The sequence below is a fragment of the Nerophis lumbriciformis genome, linkage group LG32 (genome assembly GCF_033978685.3).
Source record: "Nerophis lumbriciformis linkage group LG32, RoL_Nlum_v2.1, whole genome shotgun sequence".
NCBI classification, from domain to species: Eukaryota; Metazoa; Chordata; class Actinopteri; order Syngnathiformes; family Syngnathidae; genus Nerophis; species Nerophis lumbriciformis.
Window position 1 is genome coordinate 1,223,480 of NC_084579.2, and position 25,633 is coordinate 1,249,112.

General features: G+C 44.7%; 2 protein-coding genes across 6 annotated transcripts in view; one reads left to right on the forward strand and one right to left on the reverse strand.

Moving 5' to 3' along the window:
* LOC133574650 (microtubule-associated protein tau-like) lies at nt 1-15,048 on the forward strand. 3 transcript variants are annotated; one of them, XM_061926855.2, is made up of 11 exons: nt 1-206; nt 1,154-1,256; nt 2,969-3,003; nt 3,065-3,125; nt 3,235-3,491; nt 3,994-4,086; nt 4,154-4,246; nt 6,859-6,940; nt 7,213-7,319; nt 13,333-13,433; nt 13,820-13,991. In XM_061926855.2, exons 2-11 carry the CDS (start codon nt 1,166-1,168, stop codon nt 13,836-13,838), a joined length of 939 nt encoding a protein of 312 aa, XP_061782839.1. In that variant the 5' UTR covers nt 1-206; nt 1,154-1,165; the 3' UTR covers nt 13,839-13,991. The 3 variants fall into 3 exon arrangements, with proteins under 3 accessions (XP_061782839.1, XP_061782837.1, XP_061782838.1); XM_061926853.1 differs by lacking the exon at nt 13,333-13,433 and having other exon boundaries at nt 13,820-15,048; XM_061926854.2 differs by lacking the exons at nt 1-206; nt 13,333-13,433 and adding an exon at nt 229-376 and having other exon boundaries at nt 13,820-15,048.
* Nucleotides 15,049-15,082: 34 nt separating this feature from the next.
* Nucleotides 15,083-25,633, reverse strand: part of LOC133574648 (KAT8 regulatory NSL complex subunit 1-like) — a 59,397-nt gene continuing 48,846 nt past the window's right edge. For 2 of the 3 annotated variants that reach the window (XM_061926851.2, XM_061926850.2), the window contains 9 exons: nt 23,286-23,445; nt 23,062-23,217; nt 22,839-22,985; nt 22,668-22,777; nt 19,043-19,167; nt 18,926-18,983; nt 18,748-18,860; nt 18,425-18,677; nt 15,083-15,953 (listed from right to left, as the gene is read on the reverse strand). In XM_061926851.2, the coding sequence (XP_061782835.1) occupies nt 15,768-15,953; nt 18,425-18,677; nt 18,748-18,860; nt 18,926-18,983; nt 19,043-19,167; nt 22,668-22,777; nt 22,839-22,985; nt 23,062-23,217; nt 23,286-23,445 (1,308 nt within the window). In that variant the 3' untranslated portion in view covers nt 15,083-15,767. The remainder of the gene's footprint in view (nt 15,954-18,424; nt 18,678-18,747; nt 18,861-18,925; nt 18,984-19,042; nt 19,168-22,667; nt 22,778-22,838; nt 22,986-23,061; nt 23,218-23,285; nt 23,446-25,633) is intronic. The other variant, XM_061926852.2, reaches the window with a different exon arrangement.

The window sequence follows — 25,633 nt, forward strand, 5'->3', positions numbered from 1 at the left end:
AAGAAGAAGAAGAAGAAGAAGAAGAAGACAAAATAAATAAATAAATCATCTTCCGACTCAGTTGAGCGCCAAGTCCAAGCGCGTGCACGGCCTCAGTTTTCATCGCAGGCGCGCCCCCCAGCGGCCGGAGCGCACACGGCGAGGAGCAGCGAGTGCGCGCCCGGTGAGACCGCCGCTGAAGCAGACACGTCCGCGTGCACACTCAGGTAAGAAGAACCGAACCTTCGCTCCAGTCGGAACCGAACCGTCGAACTCGCCGAAGAGGTCGCGTGCACACGCGCGAGCTCGGCCTCTGCATCTTTTCGCCTGACGTGCACGGGAGAGGTCGCGCGCGCGGACGTGTCACGCACACCAAGCCGACACTTGGCGTGAAAAGGTGCGTGCGTGTTTGCGTCCACGTCGCCTTTTATTGAGGAAGCGCGGGCGTCGCTCGGCGCGTGCACGCGACGAAAAATGTCTCCATCCCTCGAGCACGTCCTCGCGCCAACGTGCACGTCGCGCCTTTGTGTTCATCTCGGGCTCGTCTCACGCACGCGCTGCTTCCTTCTAGAACATGTACCGGTTCAGTGCCGTGAAACCTTCTAGAACGCCAACAGGATCAGGTGCACGAGAATGTCTGGGTGCGCGTGCACGTGACGACAATGTGATGGAGGCGCGTAACACCCCCACCTTTGTTGACAGCTAGCCTGTTAGCTCGCTGCTAACATGACGTCATCGTGAGGTCACGTGACATGATTCCTGCTTCTCCAGGGGTGAAAGGTCGGCTTAGGCTCCGCCCACAGCAAACTGGGTCACAACCAATTGAGCAAAAGGGGGAGTGGTCAGGTGGCGTTGATGATGTCATCAGAGGAAGCTCCGCCTCCTCCACGTTAGCTGCCAGAACGCCGAGGAGGACGTCAACTCGAGACGTTGGCAAAGATGGCGTCGGCGCCATGATGGTCGCTTTAGCCATCATCGGCAACCAGGAAGTGACATCATCACTATAACACGCCCCTCCCCCAGCATGTGGAGCAGTTTATTTTGGGCTGGTGTCTATTTGAGGTCCGGCGGCGCGGCGGTAACACGAGCGTTGGTCCACCTCGTGTCTGTTTCACAACCTGTCTGTCAACTATGACATCACACCCGCTGACTCCGCCTCCTCTGTGCACGCCAGACGTCACTCAGCATGGACTACGCCGCCAACAGCTACACCACCGCAGCCAGCGCCAACGCTTCTTTCGCCGCCATGAGCCTCAACGAGCACGTGCAGGTGACAGGTCAGTCATCTTTACAGGTCATGTGACCATGAGGCTCCGCCCCTTTAAAAGCTGCACTAGAGACAGTGTGTATGGCCACAAGTGGGCGGGACTTGATGCTTTAGTTTGCTTGTCACCTGTGCAACAACAACAATGACATCATCCTGCATAATGACATGTATCGCACATGATATCACACACAAGTAAACACTCTGCAGGAATGCTTGTATCGCACATGACATCACACACAAGTAAACACTCTGCAGGACTTCTTGTATCGCACATGATATCACACACAAGTAAATACTCTGCAGGACTGCTTGTATCGCACATGATATCACACACAAGTGAACATGCTGCAGGACTGCTTATATCGCACATGATATCACACACAAGTAAACACGTTGCAGGACTGCTTGTATCTCACATGATATCACACATAATTAAACACTCTGCAGGACTGCTTGTATCGCACATTATATCACACACAAGTAAATACTCTGCAGGACTGCTTGTATCGCACATGATATCACACACAAGTAAACACTCTGCAGGACTGCTTGTATCGCACATGATATCACACATAATTAAACACTGCAGGACTGCTTGTATCGCACATGATATCTCACACAATTAAACACTGCTGGACTGCTTGTATCGCACATGATATCTCACACAATTAAACACCGCAGGACTGCTTGTATCGCACATGATATCTCACACAATTAAACACTCTGCAGGACTGCTTTTATCGCACATAATATCACACACAAGTGAACACGCTTCAGGACTGCTTGTATCGCACATGATATCACACACAAGGAAACACTCTGCAGTACTGCTTGTATCGCACTTGACATCACACACAATTAAACACGCCACAGGACTGCTTGTATCTCACATGATATCACACACAAGTAAACATGCTGCAGGACTGCTTATATCGCACATGATATCACACACAAGTGAACACGCTGCAGGACTGCTTGTATCGCACATGATATCACACACAAGTAAACACGCTGCAGGACTGCTGGTATCGCATGAAAGTATTTATACTCATCAGAGGATTTATACTTATAAAAGTAATCAGAGTATTTATACCATGAAAGTATTTATACTAATCAAAGTATTTATAGTACTACATAATCACTGTAGTCATGACAGTATTTATACTAATCACAGTACTTGTAGTACTATATAATCACAGTCGTCATGACAGTTTTTATACTAAAGTCAAGCTGCTGCCATCTAGTGGCAGAAAAAGTAAATGTCAAGTAACTTCTAGTCAAGCTGCTGCCATCTAGTGGCAGACAAAGTAAATGTCAAGTAACTTCTAGTCAAGCTGCTGCCATCTAGTGGCAGAAAAAGTAAATGTCAAGTAACTTCTAGTCAAGCTGCTGCCATCTAGTGGCAGACAAAGTAAATGTCAAGTAACTTCTAGTCAAGCTGCTGCCATCTAGTGGCAGACATAGTAAAAGTTTGGAGGTGTTTGACTGGTTTGAGGTGCATGAAGAAATGGACGACCACCAGCCTGAAGAAGACCTGAGACTCTAGTCTGCCAATCCAGTCAAGGATCTGGAAGGTGGAAGGACAGTTTTTGGAAGTCAGACAAGTTTGACAGCTGGTCATTTTGTTCTTTGTGACACATGCACACCTGCCAGGCACACCTGTCAGCTTGTAAATGTGCAGGTGAGGTGGACTCACCTTCTGGTCTTGTCTTACCCGTGCAGCTTCTGCCAAGATGGAGAACGGCGCCGTGGACAAGGTACGTGTTTGGGTCCTTCAGCGAGGTGATGAAGACCACTCACAGCTCGGTTGTCTTGCAGAATGTCGCAGGCCTCAAGTCACAAACCTGTGGAAGCAAGGTGGCTGCCAGACCTCAGCCAGGTATGGCAACTAGACTCCGCCCACAACCCACTCAGCCCAGTGCAAAGAAAATGAAGTCCTGATCCAGGACTTTCCAATCTTTGAATCCTGTTGCTGTCCTGGGTTTCAGACGTGACCAGTGGACAAAGCAGTCCCGGCACTCCAAAGTCCCCTTCCAGTCAGGCACTCCCTGGAAAGTCAGTGGGCGACGCCCACAAAGTAAAGAAGGTGGCGGTTGTCCGCAGTACGCCCAAGTCACCAGGTTCCCTGAAGAGTCGCCCCCCGGCTCCCCTGGCTGCCGCCACCACGCCTGTACCCGACTTGAAAGGCGTCAAGTCCAAGATCGGATCAACAGAAAACATCAAGCACCAGCCGGGCGGCGGAAAGGTAACCTTGTGGGTGGGGCATAACAGACCAGTAGGAAAGGTAACCTTGTGGGTGGGGCATAACAGACCAGTAGGAAAGGTAACCTTGTGGGTGGGGCATAACAGACCAGTAGGAAAGGTAACCTTGTGGGTGGGGCATAACAGACCAATCCAGGGTTGCCCAAGTGTTTCTCACTGAGGGCCCCAGACCAATGGATGTGGGGGCCATTTTGATAGTTTTCACCTTCAAAACCAGTACCATATACAGATTTTAAAGACCTAGAACATGTAAGTTCCATAAACAAGGCTGAAACGGGTTAAGGTTAAAGTTAACCCTAACCCTAACCTGCAGAACTAGGTTTAAAACAAGTTAGCATGCTAACTGACAGCAATATATTTGACGCTACAAAATGAGCATAAAAGCTAACATGCAAGCCGTTCAAAAGTTAGCAGCGTGCTGCACGTTGGACTCCCCTGATCTCGGGTCTTTGAGGACCCTGGTGCAAACCTGCTCTTTTCGGCAGGTGCATATCCTGGACCAAAAGGTGGACTACAGCACTGTGCAGTCAAAGTGCGGCTCCAAGGCTAACCTCAAACACGTGCCCGGTGGCGGCAACGTGAGTGACCATGGCTAGCTCCAGCTGGCCCCGCCCACTTTAAGTCCCGTCTTCCTTCTGGCTGCAGGTTCAAATCCTGGACAAGAAGATGGACATAACAGGCGTGCAGTCCCGGTGTGGCTCCAAGATCAACATGAAGCACACGCCAGGAGGCGGCAAGGTGAGGAGACAGGAGGGTTCACTCTGTACTCTACCACAGTGGTCCCCAACCTTTTGGTAGCTGCAGACCGGTCAACGCTGGAAAATCTGTCCCACGGACCGGGAGGGGGGGGGGTTGTTTTTTGTTTTTTTCCATAAAGAAATACAATCATGTGTGCTTACGGACTGTATTCCTGCAGACTGTATTGATATATTATGTATATATTCTGTTTTTTATGTTGATTTAATTTAAAACATTTTTATTTCTTGCGCGGCCCGGTACCAATCGGTCCGTGGACCGGTGGTTGGGGACCACTGCTCTAGCAGACTTGATGAGAAGGTGTATAGTCATATCCAGTCTAAGTCTGGCTCCGTGTTCCTGGTGGACTATGGTCATGTCCAGTCTAAGTCTGGTTCCGTGTTCCTGGTGGACTACAGTCATGTCCAGTCTAAGTCTGGCTCCGTGTTCCTGGTGGACTACAGTCATGTCCAGTCTAAGTCTGGCTCCGTGTTCCTGGTGGACTATAGTCATGTCCAGTCTAAGTCTGGCTCCGTGTTCCTGGTGGACTATAGTCATATCCAGTCTAAGTCTGGCTCCGTGTTCCTGGTGGACTACAGTAATGTCCAGTCTAAGTCTGGCTCCGTGTTCCTGGTGGACTACAGTCATGTCCAGTCTAAGTCTGGCTCCGTGTTCCTGGTGGACTACAGTCATGTCCAGTCTAAGTCTGGCTCCGTGTTCCTGGTGGACTACAGTCATGTCCAGTCTAAGTCTGGCTCCGTGTTCCTGGTGGACTATAGTCATGTCCAGTCTAAGTCTGGCTCCGTGTTCCTGGTGGACTATAGTCATGTCCAGTCTAAGTCTGGCTCCGTGTTCCTGGTGGACTATAGTCATGTCCAGTCTAAATCTGGCTCTGTGTTCCTGGTGGACTATAGTCATGTCCAGTCTAAGTCTGGCTCCGTGTTCCTGGTGGACTACAGTCATGTCCAGTCTAAGTCTGGCTCCATGTTCCTGGTGGACTACAGCCATGTCCAGTCTAAGTCTGGCTCTGTGTTCCTGGTGGACTACAGTCATGTCCAGTCTAAGTCTGGCTCCGTGTTCCTGGTGGACTATAGTCATGTCCAGTCTAAATCTGGCTCTGTGTTCCTGGTGGACTATAGCCAGTTCCAGTCCAAGTCTGGCTCCGTGTTCCTGGTGGACTATAGTCATGTCCAGTCTAAGTCTGGCTCCGTGTTCCTGGTGGACTATAGTCATGTCCAGTCTAAGTCTGGCTCCATGTTCCTGGTGGACTATAGTCATGTCCAGTCTGTACCTAAGTGACTAGATCATAGATACATGTCTACTGTACCTAAGTGACTAGATCATAGATACATGCCTACTGTACCTAAGTGACTAGTTCATAGCTACATGTCTACTGTACCTCAGTGACTAGATCATAGATACATGTCTACTGTACCTAAGTGACTAGATCATAGCTACATGTCTACTGTACCTAAGTGACTAGATCATAGATACATGCCTACTGTACCTAAGTGACTAGATCATAGAGAGATAGACATGGGTAAGTTATTCCACACAGTTAACCACTAATCAATGCTGTTAAACACGTTGAGCTTTTGACAAACTGGATGAAATCTCACCTTGAGGAGAGAGAACAGGTGAACTGTCCTCTCCCTCAAGGTGAACTGTGGTGTCCCACAGAGAACATTCTGGGTCCATTGTTGTTCTAGATTGACATGAACCACATGACATCAGCATGTAAGAGCAATGTGTTCCTGTTGGCGGAACATTCCGCCATCCTGGCCTGGGACAGAGACACAATGAAGGTTGAAAGTGGACCCTAAGTCATCTCTGTCTCTGGCTTAACCATAACAAACACCTGTCACCACACCTGGGTAGAACACAGTCCATCCTAACAAACTGTCACCACACCTGGGTAGAACAGAGTCCATCCTAACAAACTGTCACCACACCTGGGTAGAACACAGTCCATCCTAACAAACTGTCACCACACCTGGGTAGAACACAGTCCATCCTAACAAAATGTCACCACACCTGGGTAGAACACAGTCCATCCTAACAAACTGTCACCACACCTGGGTAGAACACAGTCCATCCTAACAAACTGTCACCACACCTGGGTAGAACACAGTCCATCCTAACAAACTGTCACCACACCTGGGTAGAACACAGTCCATTCTAACAAACTGTCACCACACCTGGGTAGAACACAGTCCATTCTAACAAACTGTCACCACACCTGGGTAGAACACAGTCCATCCTAACAAGCTGTCACCACACCTGGGTAGAACACAGTCCATCCTAACAAAATGTCGCCACACCTGGGTAGAACACAGTCCATTCTAACAAAATGTCACCACACCTGGGTAGAACAGAGTCCATCCTAACAAACTGTCACCACACCTGGGTAGAACACAGTCCATTCTAACAAAATGTCGCCACACCTGGGTAGAACACAGTCCATCCTAACAAGCTGTCACCACACCTGGGTAGAACACAGTCCATCCTAACAAGCTGTCACCACACCTGGGTAGAACAGAGTCCAGTGTGACAAGAGTGGTGTTGGCGTCAGGTAAAGAGTGCATGGTAGTGATGGTGGGTGTTGTTGTTTTCAGGTCCAGATCGTGCACAAGAAGGTGGACGTGAGCAGTGTGACGTCTAAGTGTGGATCCAAAGACAACATCCGTCACAAACCAGGTGACCACACACCTCACTCACTACACTTACATTGCATTCTGATCACCATTATGAACATGAACATGAACATGATTATGACTATGATAATGTTTATGACTATGATCATGATTATGACAATCTTTACGATTATGATTCTGATTATGACTAGGATTCCGATTCTGAGTCTGATTATCATTCTGATTCAGATTATGACTATGATTGTGATAGTGACTATGACTATGATCAGGATTATGACTATGATCAGGATTGTGACTATGATTGTTATTGTTGAGGCGGTGGTAACGTGGAGATCAAGAGTGAGAAGCTGGAGTTCCGTGTTCAGTCCAAGGTGGGATCTCTCAACAACATCGGCCATGTTCCTGGAGGCGGTCAGAGGAAGGTACGTTCTCTGCACATGCAACTGTCTCATCATAATAATAATAATAATGTACGTTCTCTGCACAGTATTGTAATATCAACCATCATATTTACCACACATCATAATAATCATAATTATAATGTCAACACAAAATGTTTTGTTGTTCCATTTTCTTGCATCTTCTGCCGATGAAAAGCATGATATATTTATGACATTATTCACATGTATTATGTACTTCATATTACAGTATTTAAAGAGATTTGTACTACATTGCATATAATACAGTATTACATTTATTTGAAACATTATATTACAGTATTTGAATATATTGTATTACATAATGTGCGCGAGGTGGAGAAGTTCCGGCTAGATATAGTCGGACTCACTTGGACGCACAGCAAGGGCTCTGGAACCAGTTCTCTGGAGAGGGTCTGGACTCTCTTCCACTCTGGCGTTGCCAGCAGTGAGAGGCGACGAGCTGGGGTAGCAATTCTGGTTGCCCCCCGGCTTAGAGCCTGCACGTTGGAATTCAACCCGGTGGAGGAGAGGGTAGCTTCCCTCCGCCTTCGGGTGGGGGGACGGGTCCTGACTGTTGTTTGCGCTTGCGCACCAAGCAGCAGCTCAGAGTACCCACCCTTTTTGGATTCACTCGAGGGAGTACTGGAGAGTGCTCCCCCGGGTGATTCCCTCGTTCTACTGGGGGACTTCAACGCTCATGTTGGCAACGACAGTGAAACCTGGAGAGGCGTGATTGGGAAGAATGGCCGCCTGGATCTGAACCCGAGTGGTGTTTTGTTATTGGACTTTTGTGCCCGTCACAGATTGTCGATAACAAACACCATGTTCAAACATAAGGGTGTCCATATGTGCACTTGGCACCAGGACACCCTAGGCCGCAGTTCCATGATCGACTTTGTAGTTGTGTCATCGGATTTGCGGTCTCATGTTTTGGAGACTCTGGTGATGAAGAGAGGGGCGGAGCTTTCTACCGATCACCGCCTGGTGGTGAGTTGGCTGCGATGGTGGGGGAGGATGCCGGACAGACCTGGCAGGCCCAAACGCATTGTGAGGGTCTGCTGGGAACGTCTGGCAGAGTCTCCTGTCAGAGAGTTTCAATTCCCACCTCCGGAAGAACTTTGAACATGTCACGAGGGAGGCGCTGGACATTGAGTCCGAGTGGACCATGTTCTGTACCTCTGTTGTCGAGGCAGCCGATTGGAGCTGTGGCCGCAAGGTGGTTGGTGCCTGTCGTGGCGGTAATCCTAGAACCCGTTGGTGGACACCAGCAGTAAGGGATGCCGTCAAGCTGAAGAAAGAGTCCTATCGGGTTCTTTTGGCTCATGGGACTCCTGAGGCAGCGGACAGGTACCGACAGGCCAAGCTGTGTGCGTCCTCAGCGGTCGCGGAGGCAAAAACTCGGACATGGGAGGAGTTCGGGGAAGCCATGGAAAACAATTTCCGGACGGCTTCGAAGCGATTCTGGACCACCATCCGCCGCCTCAGGAAGGGGAAGCAGTGCAATGTCAACACCGTGTATGGTGAGGATGGTGCTCTGCTGACCTCGACTGCGGATGTTGTGGATCAGTGGAGGGAATACTTCGAAGACCTCCTCAATCCTACCAGCACGTCTTCCTATGAGGAAGCAGGGCCTGGGGAATCTGTGGTGGGCTCTCCTATTTCTGGGGATGAGGTTGCCAAGATAGTTAAAAAGCTCCTCGGTGGCAAGGCCCCGGGGGTGGATGAGATCCGCCCGGAGTTCCTTAAGGCTCTGGCTGTTGTGGGGCTGTCTTGGTTGACAAGACTCTGCAACATCGCGTGGACATCAGGGGCGGTACCTCTGGATTGGCAGACCGGGGTGGTGGTTCCTGTCTTTAAGAGGGGGAACCGGAGGGTGTGTTCCAACTGTCGTGGGATCACACTCCTCAGCCTTCCCAATAAGGTCTATTCAGGTGTACTGGAGAGGAGGCTACGCCGGATAGTCCAACCTCAGATTCAGGAGGAACAGTGTGGTTTTCGTCCTGGTCATGGAACTGTGGACCAGCTCTATACTCTCGGCAGGGTCCTTGAGGGTGCATGGGAGTTTGCCCAACCAGTCTACATGTGTTTTGTGGACTTGGAGAAGGCATTCGACCGTGTACCCCGGGAAGTCCTGTGGGGAGTGCTCAGAGAGTATGGGGTAACGGACTGTCTGATTGTGGCGGTTCGCTCCCTGTATGATCAGTGTCAGAGCTTGGTCCGCATTGCCGGCAGTAAGTCGGACACGTTTCCAGTGAGGGTTGGACTCGGCCAAAGCTGCCCTTTGTCACCCATTCTGTTCATAACCTTTATGGACAGAATTTCTAGGCGCAGTCAGGGCGTTGAGGGGATCTGGTTTGGTGGCTGCAGGATTAGGTCTCTGCTTTTTGCAGATGATGCGGGTCCTGATGGCTTCATCTGGCCAGGATCTTCAGCTCTCACTGGATTGGTTCGCAGCCGAGTGTGAAGTGACTGGGATGAGAATCAGCACCTCCAAGTCCGAGTCCATGGTTCTCGCCCGGAAAAGGGTGGAGTGCCATCTCCGGGTTGGGGAGAGGATGTTGCCCCAAGTGGAGGAGTTCAAGTACCTCGGAGTCTTGTTCATGAGTGAGGGAAGAGTGGATCGTGAGATCGACAGGCGGATCGGTGCGGCGTCTTCAGTAATGCGGACGCTGTATCGATCCGTTGTGGTGAAGAAGGAGCTGAGCCGGAAGGCAAAGCTCTCAATTTAGCGGTCAATCTACGTTCCCATCCTCACCTATGGTCAGATGAAGCCATCAGGACCACATCATCTGCAAATAGCAGAGACCTAATCCTGCAGTATTGTAAGATATTACATCATAAATATATTACAGTATTGTAAGATATTACATGTATTATATTACATCATAAATATATTACAATATTGTAAGATACTACATGTATTATATTACATCATAAATATATGACAATATTGTAAGATATTCCATAATAACCATTCAGGAAATGGAAGTGTGTGCATGGTGGTCCAGTGGTTAGCATGTTAGCATGTAGGAGATGCTGTGTGGAGTTGACATGTGTCAATGATTGTTGACACATGTGTGTCCTGTGATTGGCTGCTGACCCCGCCTCTCAGCACAAGTCAGCTGTGATTGGCTCCAGCTGACCTGTGACCTGCCAATGGCTGTAAAAAGGGGATAATATTGAAGTATTTTTTAGTACTGATTATAATCATTAAAGAAGGATTGAGTGTAAAGACTACATCATATTATAGTCATTAAAGAAGGACTGAGTGTAAAGACTACATCATATTATAGTCATCAAAGGAGGAATGAGTGTAAAGATTACATCATATTATAGTCATCAAAGGAGGAATGAGTGTAAAGACTACATCATATTATAGTCATTAAAGAAGGATGGAGTGTAAAGACTACATCATATTATAGTCATTAAAGAAGGATTGAGTGTAAAGACTACATCATATTATAGTCATCAAAGGAGGAATGAGTGTAAAGATTACATCATATTATAGTCATCAAAGGAGGAATGAGTGTAAAGACTACATCATATTATAGTCATTAAAGAAGGATGGAGTGTAAAGACTACATCATATTATAGTCATTAAAGAAGGATTGAGTGTAAAGGCTACATCATATTATAGTCAATAAAGAAGGACGGAGTGTAAAGACTACATCGTATTATAGTCATTAAAGAAGGACGGAGTGTAAAGACTACATCATATTATAGTCATTAAAGAAGGATGGTGTAAAGACCATCATATTACAGTCATTAAAGAAGGGTTGAGTGTAAAGACTACATCATATTATAGTCATTAAAGAAGGACTGAGTGTAAAGACTACATCACATTATAGTCATTAAAGAAGGATGGAGTGTAAAGACTAAATCATATAGTCATTAAAGAAGGACTGAGTGTAAAGACTACATCATATTATAGTCATTAAAGAAGGATTGAGTGTAAAGACTACATCATATTATAGTCATTAAAGGTTTGAGTGTAAAGATTACATCATATTAGTCATTAAAGGTTTGAGTGTAAAGATTACATCATATAATAGTCATTAAAGGTTTGAGTGTAAAGATTACATCATATTGTAGTCATTAAAGAAGGATTGAGTGTAAAGATTACATCATATTATAGTCATTAAAGAAGGATGGAGTGTAAAGACTACATCATATTATAGTCATTAAAGAAGGACTGAGTGTAAAGGCTACATCATATTATAGTCAATAAAGAAGGACGGAGTGTAAAGACTACATCGTATTATAGTCATTAAAGAAGGACAGAGTGTAAAGACTACATCATATTATAGTCATTAAAGAAGGATGGAGTGTAAAGACTACATCATATTATAGTCATTAAAGAAGGATGGAGTGTAAAGACTACATCATATTATAATCATTAAAGAAGGATGGAGTGTAAAGACTACATCATATAGTCATTAAAGAAGGATGGTGTAAAGACCATCATATTACAGTCATTAAAGAAGGACTGAGTGTAAAGACTACATCACATTATAGTCATTAAAGAAGGATGGAGTGTAAAGACTAAATCATATAGTCATTAAAGAAGGACTGAGTGTAAAGACTACATCATATTATAGTCATTAAAGAAGGATGGAGTGTAAAGACTACATCATATTATAGTCATTAAAGAAGGATGGAGTGTAAAGACTACATCATATAGTCATTAAAGAAGGATGGTGTAAAGACCATCATATTACAGTCATTAAAGAAGGACTGAGTGTAAAGACTACATCACATTATAGTCATTAAAGAAGGATGGAGTGTAAAGACTAAATCATATAGTCATTAAAGAAGGACTGAGTGTAAAGACTACATCATATTATAGTCATTAAAGAAGGATTGAGTGTAAAGACTACATCATATTATAGTCATTAAAGGTTTGAGTGTAAAGATTACATCATATTAGTCATTAAAGGTTTGAGTGTAAAGATTACATCATATAATAGTCATTAAAGGTTTGAGTGTAAAGATTACATCATATTGTAGTCATTAAAGAAGGATTGAGTGTAAAGATTACATCATATTATAGTCATTAAAGGTTTGAGTGTAAAGATTACATCATATTATAGTCATTAAAGGGTTGAGTGTAAAGATTACATCATATTAGTCATCAAAGGAGGATTACATGAAAGGTATCCCTCATCTTGTTCATCACTACTGGACTCTCTCACTTCCTGCACTCACCATTAGCATTTCCTCTAACACTTTTTATTATTGTTGATTTATTTGATCTAACACTTCTTTATTATTGTTTATTTAATCTAACACTTTTTATTATTGTTTATTTATTTAATCTAACACTTTTTATTGTTTATTTCATCCAACACTTTTTTAAATTGTTTATTTCATGTACCACTTTTTATTGTTTATTTCATCTAACACTTTTTATTATTTAATGTACCACTTTTTATTATTGTTCATTTCATCTAACACTTTTTGTTTATTTCATGTACCACTTTCTATTGTTTATTTAATCTATTATTTCATGTACCACTTTCTATTGTTTATTTAATCTAACACTTTTTTTTATTTATTTCATGCACCACTTTTTATTATTGTTCATTTCATGCACCACTTTTTATTATTGTTTATTTCATCTAACACTTTTTTATTGTTTATTTCATGCACCACTTTTTGTTTATTTCATGTACCACTTTTTTTTTGTTTATTTCATCTAACACTTTTTTATTATTATTTCATGCACCACTTTTTATTATTGTTTATTTCATGCACCACTTTTTATTATTGTTTATTTCATGTACCACTTTTTATTATTGTTTATTTCATCTAACACTTTTTATTATTGTTTATTTCATCTAACACTTTTTATTGTTTATTTCATGCACCACTTCCTGTGAGCATGCATGACTTATGATTTCTTCATGTCCTACTTTCTATTGATTTCAGTTTCACTTTCAGTTGATTTCTGTCAGTGTTTGATTCCATCACGTCTTGTTTTTGTTGCACGCCCCTCCCCCTTCCTGGCGCCGTGTAGCGAGCGAAGGGGACGCCAGGCGAGTGCAGCCCCTCCATCCCCTCCCCCCCTCTGTCACCCCAGACTGAAGCCCCCCCTTCCCGCAAAGATGGAGGAGAGCAGTAAGTACCAACGTGTCTTCACTTCAACCCCATGACATCTTTTTCTTACGTTTCGTCATTCCAGCCTTTGTCCTTCCATTTCATTAACACACCTTCTTCCATGCAGTCCCTTGGCTGGACAGTTGGGGGCAGTACCGAGGTTGGATGCCTTAAATATGTATAAATACAAAGTCTATATATATATATATATATATACACACACACATTTATATATATATATATATATATGTACACACCAGGGTTGTACAGTATACCAGTAATAGAATACATATAGTGTGACATTTTGATAGGTCCTTAAGTGTTATGTCTGGAGTATGATACGGTGTAGATGTTTACAGTGGAAGTGAGGAGTGCAGATGGCGTCACGTGTTCATGCCTGTGCGCAGATCGAGAGCCACAAACTGACCTTCCGTGAGAGCGCCAAGGCCCGCACCGACCACGGCGCAGAGATCGTGTCGTTGGAGGACTCCCCCCAGCAGCTCAGCACCGTGTCGTCCTCCGGAAGTCTCAACATGGCCGACCCCCCGCAGCTCTCCACGCTGGCCGACCAGGTGAGCGCCTCGCTGGCCCAGCAGGGCCTGTGAGCGTCGCCCTGCCTTCCTCCTCCTCCTCACTGGACTCTTTGTCATCGCCATCACTGTACCGCCATCCAGCTGTTAGACGCATCCACGACTGTCCCTATTAAGTCCTACTGTTAAGACGCATCCCCAACTGTCCTACTGTACGCCATCCAGCTGTTAGACGCATCCCCAACTGTCCTACTGTACGCCATCCAGCTGTTAGACGCATCCCCGACTGTCCCACTGTACGCCATCCAGCTGTTAGACGCATCCCCGACTGTCCCTATTAAGTCCTACTGTTAGACGCATCCCCGACTGTCCCTATTAAGTCCTACTGTTAGACGCATCCCCGACTGTCCTACTGTACGCCATCCAGCTGTTAGACGCATCCCCGACTGTCCCACTGTACGCCATCCAGCTGTTAGACGCATCCCCGACTGTCCCTATTAAGTCCTACTGTTAGACGCATCCCCAACTGTCCTACTGTACGCCATCCAGCTGTTAGACGCATCCCCGACTGTCCCACTGTATGCCATCCAGCTGTTAGATGCATCCCGCGGGCAGAAGTTGGCTCCAGTTTGTGTACACGTGTTGAAGAGCCCGTCGTCTTGGGGCACATTTAAGACGACCAAAAGTGTTTTTATGGTGAAAGTTGTTTGTTTGACTTGTGTTTTGGTTCCATTTGGGCGGACGGAGAATGCCAACTAGCGAAGTAACCTCCCTCTCCGTCCAGCAGGGGGCGGTACCTTCCTTTGCATCACTTCCTGTAGTAACACTGGCTAATTGACGAGCTACCTACTGTTCCGTGTCGCTCATTTCCTTTTATTTGAAGCATATTTGTCGGTCTTTCTAAAAAGCGTTTTTAACCACTGAAGTTCCCGCTCTTGCGTCACTTCCTGCATGGGTGACAAAAGTAGTGTTTAGAAGAGAGGAGGTGCATGCTAACTCCTGGGAACGTGACTCACCTTTTGTACACGCAGTGTTGCCAATGTGATTGTTGTGACTCCACTAATGACTTGTTGCTGGATGTTTGGAAATAAACGCTAAGTCACTGAGCCTCGTGTCTTTTGTCAGCACAGATAAGCAGAGCAATGTTAAACATAAATGTTTTAATGAACTATTTACAAAATGAAAATAGTAATTTACTGCTGCAACAATCAAACAGGTACATCAAGGTGTGACGTCACAACTGACGAGACAACAGTGATTGGCTGTGGCAAAAGCAAAGGATGGAATTTTTTTTTTTTTAAGTTTTGCATAGTAATAAGTTGACGGGAGCGCAAATTTCCCTTGGTTGAGCAACCTGAACTCCGCTGGTGTGGCATGGCGAGCATCACGGGAGGAATGGGTCACGGCCAAGACGTTACACAAAGTGGACAAAGAAAACTAAACAAGTGCTCTGACGTCAGGCCACCTCCAAAGGGGCGGGGCACCATCCTAAATGCAGCTGTTTATTTAGATGAGGGGGTGGGATGTGGTGTTTTTTTTTATTATTTTGTTATTTGTCACTCCACTAAAATGTACATGGGAATTACAAGCAAACTAATGATAGAAAAACACCCTTTGGCCATATTGGGAGGAGTCGCTACATAGTGCGCTAGGCGTGTACACAGCACGTATGAACACCACTAAGCCTCCAAGTACATACTACACAAACCTTACTGTAACATGTCGGGAAAGGCTTCTATCTGCGTCGTGTTCACTAAAAACTGTGAAAGAATTAGACTGATGTTTGAATATCAAACAACAGGAGCCACTCCGAGTCCGCTCAGGTTCACCTCTGGCCCGAGGCTTTGTCCTCGCAGAGCGAGTCGCCCTCGTCCGAATCCGTGCGGCCGTACGCTCGGCAGCCCGAGATGCTTCGCATCCTGGGCCTGCTGGGGTGCTCGCCTTCTGTCTCGGGCTCGGGGGCGGGGTCTTCGGGCAAGGGGAAGTTTCGTCGCTCCCACGGCGCCACAGTCTGGAAACAGGAGTTCATGACAAGACAGCTGAAAATGATGACATCATCTGAGAATGTATTTGGATTCATTTTCGGGCTGTGTGTTGGTGTCCTGCCAGATGTTGTCTTTTGTCTGTAGGAGCACTTGCAGTCAGAGGAGGAGCTACGCTTCATGCATTAATAACACAAAATGATGTTCAAAGATGTTTGTGAATGTAATCTGTGATAGTTCTACCTGAATAAATGTGCCACCGTCTGGAAACAGGAGTTCATAACAACACAGCTGAAAATGATGTGACATCATTTGGATTCATTTTAAAGCTGTCAGTTGTCGCAGTTTGTTCATAGATAACCATCATTTGTCATCATTGATAGGTGTGTTTTAATACCATGACTGGACAATTTGTTTGCTTTCATGATCTTGAGAAATTAATACACGCTTTTATCTCGACTCGTCTTGATTATTGTAATGCCCTGTATGTAGGCATTAGCCAGGCCTCCCTCGCCCGCCTGCAGCTCGTGCAGAACTCTGCTGCTCGTCTGCTAACACAGACCCGCAGACGTGAGCACATCACCCCTATTTTAGCGTCCCTTCACTGGCTTCCTGTGCGTTACCGAATCAATTTTAAACTCCTTTTATTTGTTTTTAAATGTCTAAACAACCTCGCGCCAACCTATCTCTCCGACCTCCTTCAGCCTTACTGCCCCACCCGATCCTTAAGATCAGCCGATCAGCTGCTGTTGACGGTCCCTGACACAAGGCTGAAGCTTAGAGGTGACAGAGCTTTCGCCGTTGCTGCTCCCAAGCTCTGGAACGACCTACCCCTGAGTGTTAGACAAGCCTCCTCTCTTCCTGTTTTTAAATCTCTCTTAAAAACATACTTTTATTCCATGGCTTTTAACACTGAGTGATATCCATCCTGCAATGGCGCCTTATAATACACCTGCTGTGATCCTGTTTATGTTTTTATTAATTCTATTTTAATTATTTATGTTTTATCGTGTTCTGTTTGTGTTGTGTTGTGTTTGCTCGGTACTCGTTTTATCTTTTAACCTGTTCATTGTACAGCACTTTGGCTACCCCTGTGGTAAATTTTAAATGTGCTTTATAAATAAAGTTGAGTTGATTTCATGAAATGTTTTTGAAACAGCTCACCACAAAAAGGACATGAACACCCTTTAAAGAGAATAAGAACAAATACCTGCATCTGCCAGATTTTGTATTTTGCAGGAATAGCACATTTGTATTCCTGCTGTAGGAGCACTTGCATTCAGAGGAGCTACGCTTCAATGTTTAGATAGCAGTTTCAGGCATTAATAACATAACATGTAGATTGTTACGATGGTACTGTGTCAAAGAGGTTTGCTAATGTACCTGAATAAATGCTTCTGTACATTACATCTTCTACAAGTTAATGGTCTTCATATCTCTGCATGACAATGTTTTAACCTTCTCTATTAATAAAATGTCATGTTTATCCTGTTAAACATTTTGTAATTACTGACCATCAATCAGAACAGGTTATAAAAAAATAGACTGCAGCGATGGTGATATTGTGTAGTGAACTGTAATGACCCCATGTGGGCTGCAGAGGGCAGTAGCAGGCATGCCTGCAGTAATAAACTTAGTCTCAGTAGGAGTGAAGAAGAAGAAGAGAAAGTGTTTGAGGATGTCACTTCTGTCTGTTTAGTAGGACAGTGCTATTTGTCAACATCAATAAAAGAATGCCTTGCTCAAAGACAGTCTACTGCCGCTATTACAGTTCACTTTATTTCAATCTACATTTACTTAGGTAGAAATATCACAGATTATATTGCAAAACAGACTATTTTTTGTTGGTTTGAGCGGATGTCACATAGCACTACTATTGTGAAGCCGGACGTGTGAGAAAAGACTAGACATATTTTGACGAAAGTCTCCGATTAAAGTGACTTTAGAGCTTTTATTCCCTCTTAATAAAGCAGTTCAAGTAACAATCTCCATTGAATGTTTTGACTGCAAACATGGACGTGAACAAGCGGCAAAGTTCGCCAGCAACGTTTGTTCCAATGTCATCGTCGTCACGGTGATTGCGGATAAAATGATCTTGTCCTTAAAAGGACTTGTCATGGCTTTAGACCTGACACGTCTATAATGTCCCACTTTCTTTGTGCAGCTCTATTCGCTATTGTCTGTGCTAGTGGCTCCACAGCAACATTTCCTCAATTTACAGAACGGGCCGAGGGTCAAAACGTTAATTACGCGTAAAAAAAAGATAGCCTCTAAAGAAGATTATAGTTAACCATTAACTTTAACAGCTTTTTCTGTATTGGTAGCAGCAGCTGCCAGTTGTGGTGGTGTGATGGTGACAACAGATGTTGCTTCGTTGGTCACACCAGAAAAATGATGGCCAACTTGTAATGTTCAAGTTCTTAAGGCCTGTGGACTAGGCCTAGATTTAGGCTAAATCCATCTAATGACTGTGATCAGGTCTAATCAACTGGCGACATACCCTTTCCTCGAAGGTGAAGTCTGGTGTGGAGCAGCGTGTGTCCTCGCTGGACAGAAGTCGATGGGAGTCTCTGGAACACGGCGTGTGAGGGTTGGATGCGGTGTCGGGGCTGGCGGGACTCAAGGGTGACGGCACATGGCCGTAGTCGTGCAGCATGGGGTAGTGGCTAGGGTCGGGCGAGGCGGGCTGAGGGGTGGAGGGGTTGGTGCCACAGAACAGCGGGGTGGTGCGGCCGTCCACAGACTTGTAGGACCTGACGGCGACAAGGACAGCGGCGTCAGCGGCGTACCTGGACCGGCGAGCGGACCGCAGCGTGTCATCACCTGCTGCCCCTCCTCTTGGCCGGAGCCAAGGCCATCCAGGTCCAGCGAGAGCGCTCCTGGTCCTCGTAGGGCTGATGCAGCTGGATGAAGGCGGCGTCTGACAAGTCCTCCACCTGCACGCACACACACACACGCCCTCAGAGACCTCGCTAGCTTCCGCCGCCCGCTATCCACTCACCTCACGCTCGTCCTCGTCCTCTGCCACCGGCTGAGCCAGGACGTCCACAGCTCGCCAACTGCACACAGCGGGGAGCAGGTCAACGGGGGCAGCGGTCAAGATGGCCATGGAACATACCTTGGCGTGAGGATCTCCTTGTACTGCAGCTTCTCCACTCGTGTGGTGGCAGCGACCGACATGGGAATGACGATGTTGTTGATGTCAAAGGAGCTTTCTCCCCGCCGCCTCTTGATGGGTAGCTGCTGGAGCACAAGCACATGTCATCTTGCCTCTCACTCACAATCATTGACTTGTTGCTAGCTGATGAAAGTCACCAATAACCCGCCATATAAATGTGTCTATACATGCACATTTAAATGTGTCTATACATGCACATTTAAATGTGTCTATACATGCACATTTAAATGTGTCTATACATGCACATAAATGTGACTATACATACACATAAATGTGTCTATACTAGGGGTGTAACGGTACACAAAAATTTCGGTTCGGTACGTACCTCGGTTCAGAGGTCACGGTTCGGTCATTTTCGGTACAGTAAGAAAACAACAAAATATAATTTTTTTTTGTTATTTACCAAATTTGTAAACAATGGCTTTATCCTTTTAACATTGGGAACACTATAATAATTCTGTCCACGTTAATCAACATTAAACTGCCTCAAGTTATTGCTCAGATTAAATAAAATGATAAAACGTTTCTTCTACATATAAAAAGTGCAACATTAAACACTTTCAAGTCAACTCATCATGCTTCATTTATTACAGCATTTGGGAAGCCTGTAGTTGATTTTGATCACACACACACGCACCGCACAATGAGCTAACGTTACGCTAAAAGCTAATTAGCCTTCACCTCAAGCCAAGACTGCAAGTGAGCTGAGCTGCAGTTTGTTTCTAGAAGGTCAACGGGCTCATAGTGATGTTACTAGTAGTTGACTGGGAGATGTTTATTTTAATTTGGGGAGAGTCCGCTGCCTTATGCTCACCTTCTAAACACCTATCTGCTAACTCCACTGCAGAAGCACTGAATCCATGTGCTCTGAATATGCACTGCTGATTGGCTGTTACCGCTATAGTTCTAACCAATCAGATGGTTGTGTGGGTGGGACAATGCTGGGTGTGTGTAGAGGACTGACAGAGCGGAGCAGCTTGTTAAGACTTTAGCTTAGGCGGCTACTTTATATGTTCGTGTGGAAACTCGTTCGGTACACCTCCGAACCGAACCGGAACCCCCGTAACGAAATGGTTCAATACAAAACACGTATCGTTACACCCCTAGTGTATACATACACATAAATGTGTGTATACATACATAAATATACACATTTACATGTGTGAATACATACACACACATAAATGTGTGCATACATACATAAACATATACACATAAATGTGTCTATACATACACATATAAATGTGTGTATACATACATAAATACATACACATATAAATGTGTGTAGACATACAGGACTGTCTCAGAAAATTAGAATATTGTGATAAAGTCCTTTATTTTCTGTAATGCAACCAAAAACATGAAAATGTCACACATTCTGTATTCATTACACATCAACTGAAATATTGCAAGACTTTTATTATTTTAATATTGCTGATTATGGCATACATCTTAAGAAAACTCCAAAATCCCATCTCAAAAAATTAGAATATTTCCTCAGACCAAGTAAAAAATAAAGATTTATAACAGCAAAACAAAATCAAACATTTGAAAATGTCAATGAATGCACTCAGTACTTGGTTGGGAATCCTTTTGCATGGATTACTGCATCAATGCGGCGTAGCATGGAGGCAATCAACCTGTGGCATTGCTGAGGTGTTATGGAAGCCCAGGATGCTTCAATAGCGGCCTTTAGCTCATTTGCATTATTGGGTCTGGTGTCTTTCAGCTTCTTCTTCACAATACCCCACAAATTTTCTATGGGGTTCAGGTCAGGGGAGTTGGCAGGGCAATCGAGGACAGTAATGCCATGGTCAGTACACCAGTTACTGGTAGTTTTGGCACTGCTGGATCATGCTGGAAAATGAAATCATCATTTTCATAGAGCTTTTCAACAGATGGAAGCAAATGGCCGTATTCCCCTGGTCAAGCCACTCCTGAACTCAAGACAACGGAAGAAGCGTCTGACTTGGGCTATGGAAAAGAAGCACTGGAGAGTTGCAGAGTGGTCCTGAGTCCTGTTTTCAGACGAAAGCAAGTTTTGTATTTCATTTGGAAGTCAAGGCACTAGAGTCTGGAGGAAGGCTGGAGAGGAGCAAAATCCAAGTTGCTTGAAATCCAGTGTGAAGTTCCCACAGTCAGCAATGGTTTGGGGAGCCATGTCAGCTGCTGGTGTTGGTCCACTGTGTTTCATCAAGTCCAGAGTCAATGCAGCTGTGTACCAAAAGATTTTAGAGCACTACATGCTTCCATCTGTTGAAAAGCTCTATGGAGATGATGATTTCATTTTCCAGCATGATCCAGCAGTGCCAAAACCACCAGTAACTGGTGTACTGACCATGGCATTACTGTCCTCGATTGGCCTACCAACTCCCCTGACCTGAACCCCATAGAGAATTTGTGAGGTATTGTGAAGAAGAAGCTGAAAGACACCAGACCCAATAATGCAAATGAGCTAAAGGCTGCTATTGACGCATCCTGGGCATCCATAACACCTCAGCAATGCCACAGGCTGATTGCCTCCATGCCACGCCGCATTGATGCAGTCATCCGTGAAAAAGGATTCCCAACCAAGTACTGAGTGCATTAATTGACATTTTCAAATGTTTATTTTGTTTTGCTGTTATAAATCTTTTTTTTTTACTTGGTCTGAGGAAATATTCAAATTTTTTGAGATGGGATTTTGGAGTTTTCTTAAGATGTATGCCATAATCAGCAATATTAAAATAATAAAAGGCTTTCAATACTTCAGTTGATGTGTAATGAATCCAGAATGTATAACATTTTTGTTTTTTTAGTTGTATTACAGAAAATAAAGGACTTTATAACAATATTCTAATTTTCTGAGACAGTCCTGTACATACACATTTATATGTGTGTATACATACTAATGTGTGTATACATACAGTAACACATCAATATGTCATCTGTACAATATTGACCATGTTTTGGTCATTTTAGGCATAATTGAAATAAAGGTAATAAAACATGAAACAATACTTGACACATGCTGTAATATGATCATGTTTTGCTGTCCTATCACATTGTGTTGTGTACTACAAACTAAAAGCCACAGATTGCTGTCCTATCACATTGTGTTGTGTACTACAGACTAAGAGAAGCCACGGATTGTGTTGTGTACTACAGACTAAGAGAAGCCACAGATTGTGTTGTGTACTACAAACCAGAAGCCACAGATTGTGTTGTGTACTACAAAGTAGAAACCACAGATTGTGTTGTGAAGCCACAGATTGTGTTGTGTACTTCAAAGTAAAAGCCACAGATGGTGTTGTGTACTACAAACTAGAAGCCACAGATTGTGTTGTGTACTACAAAGTAGAAGCCACAGATTGTGTTGTGTACTACAAACTAGAAGCCACAGATTGTGTTGTGCACTACAAAGTAAAAGCCACAGATGGTGTTGTGTACTACAAAGTAGAAGCCACAGATTGTGTTGTGTACTACAAAGTAAAAGCCACAGATTGTGTTGTGTACTACAAAGTAGAAGCCACAGATTGTGTTGTGTACTACAGACTAGAAGTGCATGTCAGGATAGAGGTCTTACAGCGGCGCCCAGTGGTGTGGTGATGTCTGAGGAGGTGGACAGCTGGCGTGTGACGGGGCTGTGCAGAGATGGACAAGGAGTGCTGGTGTCCACATAGAGTTTGGGGGAGGCTGCAGAAGAAGAGAAGGTCAGCACCCTGACATTGCAGAGGGTGTGCTGACTGACACTCACAGTCGCTCCTGTCCAACGAGGGCTCTCGCAGTCTCTTGCGGCTGTAGTTCCTCTCGTAGGGCGTGACGTGTAGTCGCTCCGTCTTGCAGGCGGCGCCACTCTCCAGCATCCTCAGCTTGTCAGCACGACTCTTGTAGTGTCCCAGTCCTGCAAGTGAGCGCAGGGTCAAGGTCAGGGTCTGTGCCAGGGTCTGCCAGCATGCTGCGGGAGGGCCTGCACTCACGGACTGCCATCAGCGAGCTGGCAAACTTGTGCTTCTCTTTGGACGAGGACAGCTTGTGCTTGAGCGACAGCTTCTTCAGAGGCTTGCTCCTCTCCAGCGAGCGGCTGCTGAGGGAGCTCTTCATCACCTGCTGCAGACGCAGGCCGATACAGACGTCTGCTGGGCACAAGAAGGCATCAGCAGCGTCACCCTCACCTGTGTCACACTAACATGTGCCCACACACCATCGGGGAAGGAGAGGACGGGGTGGACGCCCAGATCCAGTCTTGACAGGCGCTCCAGGGTGGGCAGCTCGTACTGGGGGTCTTCTCTGGGGGTGGGCCGGCCACCGCACATGACGCAGCTGGGGTTGACTCTGCACGTGCACGCCATGCTCCTGGACACCTGCACACAGGTAGGGCAGACTTTACACTCCAGTCTTTGGCCCCCACTCTTGGAGGGAACCATTCCATTCTTCATGATATCATTGACTACATCCCTCCATAGAACCAACATCTCTGATACATGTGTATCTAACTGCAGATATTATTGACTACATCCCTCCATAGAACCAACATCTCTGATACATGTGTATCTAACTGCAAATATCATTGACTACATCAACTATATAATCAATCATCTACATCAACTATATAGTCAATCATCTACATCAACTATATAATCATCTACAATAACTATATAATCATCTACAATAACTATATAATCATTTACATCAAATATATAATCATCTACAAAAACTATATGATCATCTACATCAACTATATAATCAATCATCTACAAACCCTGTTTCCATATGAGTTGGGAAATTGTGTTAGATGTAAATATAAACGGAATACAATGATTTGCAAATCCTTTTCAAGCCATATTCAGTTGAATATGCTACAAAGACAACATATTTGATGTTCAAACTCATAAACTTTTTTTTTTTTTGTTGCAAATAATTAACTTAGAATTTCATGGCTGCAACACATGCCAAAGTAGTTGGGAAAGGGCATGTTCACCACTGTGTTACATGGCCTTTCCTTTTAATAACACTCAATAAACGATTGGGAACTAAGGAGACTAATTGTTGAAGCTTTGAAAGTGGAATTCTTTCCCATTCTTGTTTTATGTAGAGCTTCAGTCGTTCAACAGTCCGGGGTCTCCGCTGTCGTATTTTACGCTTCATAATGCGCCACACATTTTCGATGGGAGACAGGTCTGGACTGCAGGCGAGCCAGGAAAGTACCCGCACTCTTTTTTTACGAAGCCACGCTGTTGTAACACGTGCTGAATGTGGCTTGGCATTGTCTTGCTGAAATAAGCAGGGGCGTCCATGAAAAAGACGGCGCTTAGATGGCAGCATATGTTGCTCCAAAACCTGTATGTACCTTTCAGCATTAATGGTGCCTTCACAGATGTGTAAGTTACCCATGCCTTGGGCACTAATGCACCCCCATACCATCACACATGCTGGCTTTTGAACTTTGCGTCGAAAACAGTCTGGATGGTTCGCTTCCCCTTTGGTCCGGATGACACGATGTCGAATATTTCCAAAAACAATTTGAAATGTGGACTCGTCAGACCACAGAACACTTTTCCACTTTGCATGAGTCCATCTTAGATGATCTCGGGCCCAGAGAAGCCGGCGGCGTTTCTTGGGTGTTGTTGAAAAATGGCTTTCGCTTTGCATAGTAGAGCTTTAACTTGCACTTACAGATGTAGCGACCAACTGTAGTTACTGACAGTGGGTTTCTGAAGTGTTCCTGAGCCCATGTGGTGATATCCTTTAAAGATTGATGTCGGTTTTTGATACAGTGCCGTCTGAGGGATGGAAGGTCACGGTCATTCAATGTTGGTTTCCGGCCATGCCGCTTACGTGGAGTGATTTCTCCACATTCTCTGAACCTTTTGATGATATTATGGAGCGTAGATGTTGAAATCCCTACATTTCTTGCAATTGCACTTTGAGAAACTTTGTTCTTAAACTGTTTGACTATTTGCTCACGCAGTTGTGGACAAAGGGGTGTACCTCGCCCCATCCTTTCTTGTGAAAGACTGAGCATTTCTTGGGAAGCTGTTTTTATACCCAATCATGGCACCCACCTGTTCCCAATTAGCCTGCACACCTGTGGGATGTTCCAAATAAGTGTTTGATGAGCATTCCTTAACTTTATCAGTATTTATTGCCACCTTTCCCAACTTCTTTGTCACGTGTTGCTGCCATCAAATTCTAAAGTTAATGATTATTTGCAAAAAAAAAAAAGTTTATGAGTTTGAACATCAAATATGTTGTCTTTGTAGCATATTCAACTGAATATGGGTTGAAAAGGATTTGCAAATCATTGTATTCCGTTTATATTTACATCAAACACAATTTCCCAACTCATATGGAAACGGGGTTTGTATATCAACTATATAATCAATCATCTACATCAACTATGTCATTTGTCTGAGTGGCTGCGCAGGACACATTAAAATAAATACTTTTTTTGGATTAAGAATCATCACAAATAAGAATCATGATTCATTTTGACACCCTACTTGGGTTGTACTGCTACCAAAGTGGATTTTGATACTTTTCTAAATAAAG

Coding starts and splice junctions, on each gene's coding strand:
- LOC133574650 (XM_061926853.1), top strand. CDS start 1,166: ATGGACTACGCCGCCAACAGCTACACCACCGCAGCCAGCGCCAACGCT. Junction 3,004..3,064: donor AGAACGGCGCCGTGGACAAG/GTACGTGTTTGG, acceptor GTTGTCTTGCAG/AATGTCGCAGGCCTCAAGTC. Junction 4,087..4,153: donor ACGTGCCCGGTGGCGGCAAC/GTGAGTGACCAT, acceptor TTCTGGCTGCAG/GTTCAAATCCTGGACAAGAA.